At 34.7% G+C, this 14,082-nt stretch overlaps 2 protein-coding genes across 3 annotated transcripts; one reads left to right on the top strand and one right to left on the bottom strand.

Annotated features, from left to right (window-relative positions):
* Positions 1 to 8,013: 8,013 nt before the first annotated feature.
* LOC106357751 (replication protein A 70 kDa DNA-binding subunit A) lies at positions 8,014 to 11,015 on the top strand. Of its 2 annotated transcripts, XM_013797447.3 has the most exons (3): positions 8,014 to 8,190; positions 8,271 to 8,582; positions 8,763 to 11,015. In XM_013797447.3, exons 2-3 carry the CDS (start codon positions 8,311 to 8,313, stop codon positions 10,384 to 10,386), a joined length of 1,896 nt encoding a protein of 631 aa, XP_013652901.2. In that variant the 5' UTR covers positions 8,014 to 8,190; positions 8,271 to 8,310; the 3' UTR covers positions 10,387 to 11,015. The 2 variants fall into 2 exon arrangements, with proteins under 2 accessions (XP_013652901.2, XP_048619435.1); XM_048763478.1 differs by having other exon boundaries at positions 8,187 to 8,582.
* On the bottom strand, positions 10,501 to 10,978 carry BNAA07G04280D. The gene has a single exon (XM_013797448.3). The coding sequence runs from the start codon at positions 10,976 to 10,978 to the stop codon at positions 10,622 to 10,624; it is 357 nt and encodes a 118-aa protein (XP_013652902.1). The 3' UTR covers positions 10,501 to 10,621.
* Positions 11,016 to 14,082: the final 3,067 nt, after the last annotated feature.

The raw sequence follows: 14,082 nt of genomic DNA, 5'->3' as shown, positions 1-14,082 counted from the left end.
GCTTAATATCAAACTCATAAGAGTAAAGTGTAAACTGGTCCTCTGGATTGAATCTCAAATATTACAATTACAACTGTTGAACTTGACAGTAGCAAGGATTCATTTCTAGTGTATCAATCACCCATTGTGGTGTTAGTAGGCCGCGGTTGTTCACGGTTCTGTCTTTCTAATCTTGCGAGCTCTTCGTTACTTAGCGTGAATAATGGTCCTTGTGCGTTGCTCATGTCTACTGGTCATGCACCTAGATCATTGGCTGCAACAAAGAGAAGAAATCAAGTTAGATATTTTAGACTATGTATAAAACTGAAAAATAGAGGTCAGTATCTGGTCCCCGTCGCAACGGCACCAAAACTTGATACACTAAAACTGAACCTTTCCTACTGTCAAGTTAACAGTGGTAATTGTAGTATTTGAGATTCAATCCAGAGGACCAGTTTACACTTTATTCTTATGAGTTTTCGACTTAGCTAAAACTAAAAGTGGGGTTTGAATGTTGGTGGTAACGTGCAAGTAAAGTAAATGATTGCAAAGTGTAAATTCAATATTAAAATGAAGCCAATCTAGGGTTTCTCATCGGGTGTTGATGCTTAACCAAACATTTATTCAAGCGCGATGTAACACAATCTAGAACACGGATCACTCAAGTAGGACGGCCCAATGTCGTGGTGCTGTCCCCTTTGCGGTTTGATCTTGCTGCCTAAACTATCGTTTTGATCAAGGATCGACCACAAGCAATAGAGATCAAGTCCGATTGGCTCACCGAGCACTCTAGTATCTACTTTCGCTGACTAGAGATGCGCGGCTCATTCACCCAATATCAAGTAATCTCCTACACGGTTAATGATCAGATTCAACCTAAGATCTAGCATTAAGTGATCAGGTTAGAACTAGCATTAAGAACAGAGGTGAACGAAGACATAATATCGTCGCTTATTTATGTTTACTTTAGCGATCAACACCCTAGAACCCTAGATGAGCTAGGATAATCTGCTCACAAGATGAACAAGACATGATAACTGAATAATACTGCATATAAATCTTAAGAGAAATCAATAGGGTTCAGGATAATCTTTTCGGTGAAGAAGAGGAGCCGTCTCTCTTACAATAGCAAATGAAACATCGGTCTTAGTCTTCTTGTAAAAACCCGCGTCCCCACAAAATAGAGATAAGGATGACTTTTTATATGGAGGCGCCATCGACATAAGAGGAGAGAATAGGTGATTAGGGCAAAACTTTGAAAGATATGGAAACTTCCATAAATGTCGAAAACAATCGTCTGGCTGTTCCTAGTGGGATCAACCGTCAGACTGCTCCGCTCGATTGTTCCGCTGGGAAAAACTCCAATTCTTGCTCCTTTCTTCACGCTTCTTCCTTCAGCTCTTCAGTCTACTCCAGACCTGAAATGACTCTAAAAGAACTAGACTAACTCGATAAAACATTGAAAACAAGTTAAAAATCATATACACAATGGTGTCAAAACACCATATATCAAGGTGTTTTAAGGTATATTTACTACGATATAGAGTCTATTTAGAGTAATTACAGGTTCATGTACTTACTTGAGGAAAATGATGTATTTGGAGCAATTTGGAGACTTTTTGAGAGCTTTGCGGGAAACAGAGAAGAAGTCGATTGTTGAACCAGAATATTGACAGACGATTACCAAGCGTAATTGATCGATGGAAGGCTCGTACCATCGATCGACGGCGAAGCCACCCGCGAGTTAATGACAAATTAGAAGACTGCAAGTTTCAGAAAAGTTCCAATAATTACATTTTAAGTCCATGGCCGCCTGTTAGGCTATATTATTAAGTTTTTGTATCATTTTAGAGGCAGACTTGCCCAAAGACCTTTTAGACCTAGTTTGGAGAGAAGCTACAAACCACCATTGGAGGGAGAGAGAGCTTAGTATTGCAAAGATAGATCTGAACTACAAAGCAGAGAAGATCTTGAACTCCCTTGCTTTCATTTTCTCTATTGTTTTCTCTTGCTATTCATTTATTTAAGTATTATTCAGACCATCATAACCATGTTTCTTATGACTATGTCTGAGTAGTCTTACTGTTAGATTTAGGTTTCTCATAAGGTTGATATATGTATTTCTAGCTTAAACTGTTGCTAGGGTGTTTAAAATATAGTTCTTCATCTAGTTGTTCTTAAAGCTAAGTTTAGGATTGATCACCCTTTAACTTAGATCCTAGGATTAATTGAGACAAGCCATTGCTTGACTCAATACCTGAAACTAAACTAGTATGATCTAACTAACTAGATACACACGAGAGTTGGTCTAGTAAGTTAGAGAACACTAATCAAATCAGCTCGTAAAGCTTTATGGAAAAAGCATCGATCGACGCGACGACTGTTTAGTCGATCGATATTTTGAAAGGTGTATCGATCGATATTCTTTACGAATCATCGATTGACACTTTCTCGTGATTAACATACGAAAGTTGAAATCCGAGATCGGGATTAGATAATCTAATTGATTTCACCTAAATTTGAGTTCGAGAATAATTAATATCAATAAACCCCTAAAAACCCAAATTAAGTTGTCTACTTATCATACCTGAGAATATACATGAATCTAGCTATTTCCCAACTATCAACAACTTCAAATCAAACCAATCAAGCAACTGCCTTGCTCACCATTTCATTTACTGCTTAAAACTTTTTAATCTAGCTTTATTTCGAAGACTATAAATCTATTGTGTAATCCTAGAGTCTATGTGGATTCGATCCCTAAGTACTACATCAGAACCTCTTATTTGAGAGAGTAATTCACTCCTTAGGATAATTTGAGTGAAATCAACCCTCGACCAGCAAGAAGTACTATTCACAGAATTAAAACAAATGACAGTCTAGGCAATCTCAAGCTGAAAATACCACCTTTGAATGGAAAATACGATCTTGATGCTTACATGGAGTGGATGCAACAGTGTTCTGTGGTTATGCTATTCATTGGTGCGACCAAGTTGTCACTGCTAGAAGAAGAGCATGAGAGCTTTGTTATTTTTACCTCTAGACAAACTCATCACAAAATGGAATGTCAAATACACAAAAAGAGTGTAAGAGTAATCATACCTTGTAAAGTATCAACTGATTGAGACAAATTGATGTTTCTGTTTTGTATAACTGCTAAAGTAATCTAGCCAGATTGAACAAGGTTGTGATTTTATTACGTGGCATGTCAACAGAGTGACCAATTTCAATCAGCATATGGACAATTCCAGCATCCTTGTACCATATAACAGTTACACCTGTTTTTTTCTAATTTTTCGTTTTCATCGAGAAAGGTAATCCATATTCCATCAACCAGAGCCTTCTTAAAATTGTCGAGCGCAGACTGAAATGAAGAAAACTATTGACGCTAATAGCCAAAATTGAAAAGAAAGCAAGCCGTAACGATACTCAAATTCTTCTTTCCTAAAATGCAAAGCAACAATGTCATTCACGAATTCTATTGGCACTTTTTGCCCTTCCATTTTCATGAGTGTCCGTGCCTGAGAGTTTTTGTTTTTGGTTGTTAGACAAAATGAAAATGTAGCTGAACAGTCAAAATCACACTTGAAATAAGAATTTCCATCTTGAAGCCGTCAAGTGCAGCCCCTATGTCAGATGATATCAGCAGCTCACCAAGCCCAACAAAATGCCTACAAGGTTTTAAATCTTGGAAACAAAAATTGCAATAGATACGGATTCATATCCCTATTAAATATTTTGTAAACCAAACTAACATAAGCATCACGTGGATCAAGTTTTGTGGCCTTCCGCATGTACCCAAGAAGGAAAAGAAATATGAACATGAAACTTTTCCAAATTTCATGGGAAAATTTCAGAATGACAGATCAACAGAGAAAAGCATGCAGTCATTAAACCCTCAGAGTTTCGCAGTTTTCAGGATATACTTCTAACACTTTCTCGAAGTTAGATACTGATCCTTTAAGCTCCCCAACTTTAGTTGTACTCTCAGATTTGGAAATCGAGGAGTTAATTTATAATGATTCAAATCATCTCTATTTGGAAATCAAGGATTTTATTTTTGAAGCAAACCTAAACGGCTCTCCCCTACAAATAAGGAAATAAATTTCCATAATGAATTTGAAATACAGATCATATGATCCTCTCGACTATTCCTTAAACCTAACTCCAGGTCAAGAACTCCTACTTCCAAGCAAGTTAGCAGATCTCCTAAGACAGATTTTGGCAGATACATGTGATCTTTGTTGGCCATACAACAATGTATGCCCACTATAGAATATTATCTCTCGGAATTCCCGGTCCATGCCGGGAACCGTCGACTAAAACAGGCAGATCAAGTACCCATTGAAGTATGACAACGATCCGTTCATGTGCCCTCGAATAAGACTACTAGGAGACTACACACCATCAAGGCCGTGCACCAAGAAACAAATCTCGTCATTCACTGAAGTGAAAAAAATAGGATCATGAATTCTTTGAGATTATTTGAGCTCATCAGGCCCGAGCCTGGAATCTTATTGGACAGCAATCATCCATCGACTATTCAAGACTAGATATCTACTTTCGGGTCTGCATATGGTCTAGGCCAGAACAACCTGGAAAGGGCACTAAAGAAGTGACATCATACTCACGATAAGCCTGCTGAGATAGAACGACTCTGGTAGACCAAAGTGCACATGTTATCTCCCGACTTCACCAACAAAATCGAAAGATAAGGGGCAAACTGTTGGAGATAAATAATTTAGAGAGATTTTGCTCCTGCTGAGCAGGACACCAGCCTTTAGATTCCTGTTTAGAAAATTTTCGGCTCACACCCAGCTTCATCACTGCCTCCACGTAAAATTGAAAACTTTTACAAAAAGGGATTTTCCATATTTTTGAGTATGGAAGCCTTGACCTAGTTTATGACAACAATCAGCCTATATAAAAGGGGATCCAAATCCATGAACAAGAGGTCGACTATTCAATACACACATATTAGGGTAGGCGTGTAGAACTAGGGTTTAAACACAAAACACTGTAGTTCCGACTCTAAAGATCAATAAAGCATTACATTTGTTCTCTTTTCGTTCTTGTTAGTTTTCGCTTACTTTACATTTATTTCGTACCCACAAAGTACATGCACGAATTTACCCAAACAGAGATGATGAGTTAATGATGAGGTACCTGGGAGAGAGTAGCCTAGCATGATGTACCCGCATGAATTTAATCACAAGGGCGCCATAAGATAGAGTTATGCCGAGTCGTAGCATAAGTGATTATCATGACCGTGGGGAAGACAATGCCAGAAGGGGCCAAAGGGCTGCGAGCAGGTAGTTACATAGGAAGTTGCGGGACAGTAGCCTAACATGAGGTACCGACGGGGCTGACTGACTAGGTTGCTTGGTGTCGAGTCTATCAAGTCCATGTCTAGTGATGACTGAGTTCATTGTATTGTTTGATGAGTGTTATAGTTATTTCATTGCTTGATTGTTAGTGGATAGTCAGTCTTTTTCACGCATTGAGTAGTATATAGTTTCATGCGCAGAGACTGGCATATAAACACTTCACTGAGTAATCCATTTACTCATGTATTCCTTTTACTATATATATAGAAATAATGGATATAACTAGGCCACTTTGGGAGTTCTAAACGAAAGGATGTGTATCCAAAACGCCACACTCTGAACCTAAGGTCAGAAACGGAAGAACAAGTCGTTACAGAATTTATGAGCCACGAATTCATATGCATTGGAGAGATAAATAGTAATCAAAATATTACTAACATTCTTCTCCAAAATAACAAGCAAAAACTACTCGGCCTTGGGCTAGTGGCACTTGGTGAATCTATAGTTTGATCCCTATTGATCACCAGATAATTCTTTGAACCCACAGAATAGTCGGTTAATCTCAGTATCTAGACTCCGTAGTTAATTTAAAAAAAAATAACAAGTAGAAGACTATATAGTAGTGGGGTTATCATCGTAATTTAAACCGAATTTAGTGGTACAAAATTCAAAATTAAAGGAAACCCATATCTAGAAGTTGATTGTTTGTGGTTTTTGCTTTAGTTTTTGGTTTTTGTTTTTGTAGAAACCATTTTTCATCCAATCAAGTTTTTGGTTATTGTTTTTGTTTTTGTAAAAACCATTTGAGTTGCCAATCAAGATTTTCAATAAATAGATTCCCTAAAATTTAGGGAAACTAGTTTTTGAAAAGTTTAACCAATTTATGAAGAAAAACCAAAAACCAACTTTTGTGAGCTTTTATGAAGAAAAACAAATTTTGATTTTTTTTTGTAGAAACTACTACATTTTAATTCATTAATAATTAATATTTTCATAAAAATAAAATTATCATAAAATATTTTGTACATTAGGGTGATGATTGTTTCCATTAGTTTTTGGTTTTAGTTTTTGGTTTTTAGATTTTGGTTTTAGATTTTGGTTTTTGGTTTTTAACTTTTAGATTTTGGTTTTTGATTTTCAGCTTTTGGTTTTGGTTTTTGGTTTTTAGATTTTGGTTTTGTTTTATTCTTAGTTTTCTTATAAAATAAGCAAGACATTGTTTCTTTTTCTACTTAAAAAAAGTTGAACAAAAAAAAAACATTGTTTTAAAATAATATTTTTTTAAAATTACCATTAAAATTTATCAAAATACAGTGGCTGTTATTTAAAATAAAAAGATCACAATGTTTTAAATTATTTTATTTTAAGTGTTATACTTAAATATAATTAATAAAATATGTATAAATTATAAAAATTAAAATATTTTAAAATTTTGAAACTATTTATAAATTTTATTACATAAAATATTTTTCGTTTTTTAGAACTTGAATGGCTATTTTCAAATTAATATAATATATTGTATTAACAAAATATATTAAATTTTATAATTTTTAGTTGTTGTTTATCATGTATAATAATATTATTCAATAATTTATTTATAGATATTAAGAATTAATTGGCTACAACTAATACTAAAATTATCTATATTTATTTACATATATGAAACACATAAATTATTTTACACTAATGTTAAATGATAAAAAAATGTATGGAAATTTTATCTTTATGAAAATATTATTTACTTAGTTATTAATTAATTAAAATATAGTATTTTATACAAAATAAACAAAATTCGTTTTTATATTGAAAACCCACAAAAATTAGCTTTTCTTTACAAATTGGTTGAAATTTTGAAAAACTAGCTTCCCTAAATTTTAGGGAATCTATTTGTTAAAAAACTTGATTGGCAAGTGAAATGGTTTTTACAAAAACAAAAACTAAAACCTAAAACTTGATTGGATAAAAAATGGTTTTTACAAAAGCAAAAACCAAAAACTAAAACAAAAACTACAAACAATCAACCTCTAGATATCATTTAAACAATAATGTGAAATATTTTAATTTGTGTTTCATATCTGTAAATAAATTTATATATTTTATAAATAATATATTTAATTTTAAAACTTAATTATTAGTTTCTATAACTAAAACAATTGAATAATTATTAGTCACATTAAAAATAAAAAAATTAACATAATATGTTTTATTAATAAAATGTGTTGTATAATCCTGAAATATAAAAATTACCATTCAACTTTAAGAAAATATAAATAATTTATATAAGAAATTTATAATTAGTTTCAAAATTCTACGTACTTAATTTTTGTATAACTTATAATATTTATATAAGAAAAACTATTGCTTTTGAAGTTTTAAAAATTAAAATAATTTATATAATAAAAATTTCTAAGTAGTTCGAAATTTAATATTTTCATTTTTGCATAATTTATATATATTTTATGATTTATATTTTACTATAATATATTTTTCATAAAAATATAATAATTTAAATATGCTATACTATTTAATTTTAGAGTAATAATCACAGTATTTTGATAATTTTAATTGTAAAATATAAATATTTATTGCTATTTTGTTGTATTATTTTAGAGTAATGTATTGATTAATTTTTGAAAAAAAAAATACATCAAAACCAAAAACTAAAATCAAAATCTAAAAATAAAAAACCAAAAAGGAAAAAGCTAAAAACCAAAAAGCAAAATCTAAAAAACAAAAAAAGTAAAAACTAATGACACAATCATAGCCCTGATCGATAAACGCTTCCTAGTTTGCGCGACTCGCAATATCGTTCCCTCCCCACACAATTCAGTTAAGGAAACAAAAGCTTACAGAGGAATCTCTCACAAGTTACCACCATCTTAAGGTCGCCGATCTACTCTTCCTCTCTTTCTATTTCTCCTTTTGGTGATTATTATTCTTTTTCATCGATTTCTCCATTTCTAGGGATTGGTTTATACCTAGCCGGATCTCGAATATTGTAATCATGCCGGTGACTTTGACTCCGAACGCCATCGCGGCGATTAACACAGGCGACGTCAATCTGAAGCCGCTGTTACAGGTTTTAGATATCAGATTGATTGGGAAAACTCAGGAGAGAGGCCAGGAGAGGTACCGTTTGCTAATCTCAGATGGTGTCTCAGCTCAGCACGCTATGCTCGCTGTTCAGCTCAACGATCGGGTTAAGTCAGGACAGGTTGAGAAGGGATCCATTGTTCAGCTCATCGATTACATTTGTAGCGACGTTAAAGGCCGCAGGTGATTTTTCCATAGTTGTGATGGACTCTATGTTTTTGTGAATTCCATGGTTTAGTTGAATGTTTCACGATGAGATTCAAAAAGCAGTTGTAGCCGTGTTTGAAGATTGTTGTCTCTGGTGGTTTGCACATTTGTTCTCTCTCTTTGATAGTGATAAAATCTTATGCATATTGTGTACAGGCTTACTATTGTGCTGAACATGGAGACCATAGTACCACAGTCTGAAACCATTGGGAACCCAACAATGTCTGCAGAATCTAATACAGAATTCCAAAAGCCACTTCCAGGTCCAGGCAACATACATCCTCCGAGTAGGGTTGGTTCAATTGAGCAGCATTCAACTAATAAAGTGCCTCCCAGGGGTGTAAACAATACTCCATCTGTTCAGCCTGCATATCAACCACCTCCAAGCTACAGAAATCATGGACCCATAATGAAGAACGAGGCTCCAGCTCGAATCATCCCTATCGCTGCTCTCAATCCATATCAAGGTCGGTGGGCTATTAAGGCTAGAGTAACTGCAAAAGGAGATATCAGGCGTTATAACAACGCAAAAGGAGACGGGAAAGTATTCTCTTTTGATCTGCTTGACTCTGATGGAGGGGAGGTTCGTATCACTTGCTTCAATGCTGTTGTTGACCGATTCTATGATGTTATTGAGGTTGGTAAGGTGTATTTGATTTCAAAGGGAAGTTTGAAGCCTGCACAGAAAAACTTCAACCACTTAAAGAACGAATGGGAAATTTTCTTGGAGTCAGCATCGACTGTGGAGCTTTGTCCCGATGAAGATGGCTCCATACCAAGGCAGCAGTTCTCCTTCCGTCCTATAGGCGACGTTGAGAAGGCTGAAAACAATGCCATACTCGATATCATTGGGGTTGTGACTTCTGTGAACCCTTCTGTCCCAATCCTGAGGAAGAACGGGATGGAAACCCATCGGAGAACCCTCAATCTGAAGGATGATTCAGGAAAGGCCGTTGAGGTTACGCTATGGGGAGAGTTCTGTAACCGAGATGGTCGGGAACTTGAAGAGATGGTTGGTTCAGCCTTTTACCCCGTTTTAGCAATAAAAGCTGGAAAAGTAAGCGACTTCAGTGGTAAATCAGTTGGGACAATATCGTCAACACAGCTCTTCATAAATCCAGATTTTCCTGAAGCTCAGAAACTGAGGAACTGGTTCGATCACGGTGGAAAAGATACTGCATCCTCCTCCATTTCCAGAGACAATATGCCTGGAGGAGGTTCGAGGAACGAGATACGAAAAGTTGTTTCCCAGATCAAAGAGGAAGGTCTTGGAAGATCAGACAAGCCTGACTGGTTCACAGTGAAAGCAACCATAGCATTCATCAAAACTGATAGCTTCTGCTACACAGCTTGTCCTTTGATGATTGGAGATAAGCAATGCAACAAGAAGGTGACACGGACTGGAACAAACATGTGGCTCTGTGACCGGTGCAACCAAGAGTTTGAGGAATGCGACTACAGATACCTTCTTCAAGTGCAGATTCAAGACCACACTGGGATGGCTTGGGTAACGGCGTTCCAAGAATCCGGTGAAGAAATCATGGGATGTCCGGCTAAGCAGCTTTACACGTTGAAGCACGAATCGCAGAATGATGAGGAATTCGCAGTGATTGTTAGAAACAGACTGTTTCATCAGTACATGTTAAAGTTGAAGATCAAAGAGGAAACTTATGGGGAGGAACACAGACTGAAGATGACTGTGGTGAAGGTTGATACGGTGAATTACACATCCGAGAGTAGATACTTGCTCAACTTGCTCGTTGGGTCTCTACAGGTATAATCAGAGGGATCTCAAATTATCTTAGATTATGGTGGTTATCGATATGCTGTATTCGAGCGTTATGCTTTTCCGAATCCCTTTTTTTTTTGGATTCATTGAGACTGCTAAGACAAATTCATGAAACGAGTTTTTTTAAAAGTTTTGAGCATAGTACACACCAAAGTTTCATTAAACGATACAAAACAGGAGGCACAACACATTAACAACAAAGAAGATAATATAGCTTGCTAGCTTCTTAGGTTCTCTTGACAGGGTCAAAGTTGGAGACACCGACGACGGCACCAATGATGACGGTGAGAACCACGCCACCAGACGCAATGCTGAGCAAGAAATTCTTGAGAGAAGGAGAGATTCCTGGACCAGCAGCTTCAGCCATCTCCGGGATGACCATTGAAGCGGTGAGAGCGGCCGCAGAGAGTCCGGTTAAAGCCTTGCCGAACTTAATCTTAGAAGCCCTAACTTCGAGCCTCTGTGTCCTGCCTCCAGGTGCAGACATGGCCTTGGATGGTTTCAGAGGTAACGGGTTGAAGAAGGTCGATGAGCGGGTCTGGTTAAGTGGTGTGACCAATGACATTGTGGAGGTACAAGCCATGATCCTTCGAGTCCTTCGGTCTCTGGTTCTTTAGAAATGTCTGAGATTGCTTGCGTGATGGATGTACTTAAGGGAGGCGCAAGGAAAGTGAGGTCGGAGATTGGAGATGTGAGACGTGGCAGAGTCTGACTTTTCGATTGGCTGATTGGATAGATAAGGTTATCTCAATTGGAGAATGTTAAAGGTGATAAAGATTTCGTTTATCGCACTCCGAGACAACGTTCCATTCAAACTACTGGGACATTCGAAATCTAGAATTACATTTTTCATGATTTCCTCAACTTGAAATCAGAATTAGGAAATATCTATGCTACTAAAACACGATTATTTTATAGAATTATAAGAATGCTGGGCATATTCATTATTTTATTTGATATTTGTTTTAATCAATCAAAAATCTACTTACATCTATATTTATTTAATAACTAGGTGTTTTCCTATACCATGTGCTGCAATAAAATTTTTAAATTTAAATTATACTTATTATTATTTTAGATTTTATTATTTTTTATCAATATTTTAATATAAATTTTGATTTAACTGAACATAAAATTAAGATGAAATAAACAATTTTGTTTACTTTAAATTATATTTAAGAATAGATATGCATATATTTAAAATTATAATATTAAATAAAAAAATTTTATCTATTTTTGGATAAATTATATTAAATAACTTTGTATAAAATTAATAAAAAAATATGAAAGAAAATTTGTATAATTATCAAAAGTACAAATAAACATTATTTCTAAATTTGTAGATATAAAAAAGAAGGGAATAAAATCAAATAAAGGAATAAAATAAAGGAAAGAGAGGAAAAATAGAGAAATAATAAGTAAATAAAAATGAAGTAGAAGCATCCAGATTCTAAATGAACAAATTCAAACTTGAAAAGTCTCTTTCTGATTCTTGAAGAATGAGGGGCAAAGAGATTGATAGAGAAAGATCTATTGTTCTTATTATAAGATCGCATGATTGGACCCACACATGTTTGGTAAAAAGAATAATCTTATCCTTCCTTTCTTTTCAGTCGAGTTGCTAAAGCACATGACGCTAAAAATTTATAACTTTTTAAAAATTGTAAAAAAAAATGATTGGTAATAAAACTATATAATTATAAAAAGTAGAAAAAATAATATTTTGAAATTTGCAAAATATTATTATATTTCTATTATTATATTATTTAATGTCATATTTAAATAGATTTATTTTAATGATGATGTATAATTTACTATCATATTCTAAAATGCTTATCAAAAATAAAAATAAACATAAAATGTAATTGTCCATATCACATTTATGCATAAGCCTTGTCATCATTTCTATTATGTCATATCACATTTATTTAGTGAAATCGATTGTAGAAAGGAAATGTGTCAAAATCACTTTGCAAAATAATGTATAGGGGATTGAGCCTCACATAGTTACTCACATAAATTTTAATCTAACATTAGATACAGATCCATGCAAATGCGCGTATATTATTTCATTATTTCATTTTTGAGTTAATAGTAAAATAAACAATTATTGTTATGTATAGTATAATTAATATACCATTTTATGTATATATATGTTGAAGTTTATATATACTTTTAATATTTAGTGAGAAACATAATAGAAATAACAAATATATTAAGTTAAATACTATATTGTTATTAATTGATACTAAAGTATCAAACCTTTGAACCAAAGGAATTTGATAAGGTGTTGTCAAAGTGTAGCTTACTTGATGAAATCAAACAAAAGACACCGCAAGAAGGAAGCAACACTATTATAGGCTATATTTATTGAATCAAACTCTCAAACTCACACTTTATTAATCACTCAATGCTTTAGAAAATAACTCAAAAACTAAAGCTCTCAACTCTCACAAGTTATGCAACACTCTTGCATATCCTTATATATATATCTTAAGTTCCTAAACTCATCAGGAAACTACTTTTATAGATAACTCTAACATATGACTTTCCTAATCTCATAAGAAAGTGGTAGCTTGTTTCCTAAGCTACTTCAAGTTCACTTCAACATTCACCCCCTTGATCTTGAAGTCTCCATTTGAAACATCTTGAATCCCAATCAAGTCTCTCATCTCCTTAAATTTGATTCTCCCGAGTGCTTTAGTAAGTATATCAGCCTTTTGCTTAACACCTGCAATATGCCCCACGCTCACCATGTTCTTTTCAATGCATTCTCTTATAAAGTGAAACCTCGAATGTATGTGTTTGCTGTGACCATGAAACACTGGATTCTTGGTCAAGGCTATAGCAGATTTATTGTCTATCCGTGGTGTGACCCTGATCAGCTCCGAACTAAAGAACATGAAATCAAAGAAAGAAGGAGCTAGGAAATGGATCATGACACGACCTGATGAGCTTTATGGAAAGCCAAAAGGCTTGATCCATGAGGTACTGGGCCGAGAAAAGGCTATGGGCCTTGATGTGGCCTTTATAAAGCATGGACTGACTTTAAACAAACATGGACGACCTGTGACAACCCTGATTGACAAGGAAATGGATAGGATGAAGCTGGTTAGACAGGAAATGGAATGGGAGATTCAGTCTGATCGAGAAATGGACTGGTCAAACCGACATATGCGAGAATTGAGTTGGAAATGGAAGATTGAGGACCAGAGCAGGAAATGGAACATGATGAGGACCTTTATCATCCAAATGAGCATAAGGAGCAGCTTGGTCGGACTTGGAACAAGATGGATCGAGCCCAAGAAAGAGTTGTTCGAAAAAGGCCTTTATCGGCCCAAAAAGTGGAAGGACAAGCCAGCTTGGATTATGATTGGCCCAATATGATTATGCATGACCATTATGGTCTATTTTAAGTTTATTTGGTTTTATTATTTATGTAAACTCATTAGGAAGAGGTTTTGGACTTTATAAACCCATTAGGAGTCGGTTTGGTGTTTTAAATCAATTAGCAATAGGATTTGGTTTTGGTTTTCCTAAACCACATTGGTTTAGGCTTAGGGTTTTATGTTTTATGCTTTTAAACAGCAGCACCACGTCCATGTAACTTTCAATCGACATTTTTCTCAACTTCTTTGTTTTGAGTTTTCTCTCAATTCTGCTGGTGTGTAATATCCAGCTTGGGTT

The sequence above is a fragment of the Brassica napus genome, chromosome C7 (assembly GCF_020379485.1).
Source record: "Brassica napus cultivar Da-Ae chromosome C7, Da-Ae, whole genome shotgun sequence".
NCBI lineage: Eukaryota > Viridiplantae > Streptophyta > Magnoliopsida > Brassicales > Brassicaceae > Brassica > Brassica napus.
The sequence above is the reverse complement of the archived record's forward strand: the minus strand, read 5'-3'. Positions and strand labels throughout refer to the sequence as shown.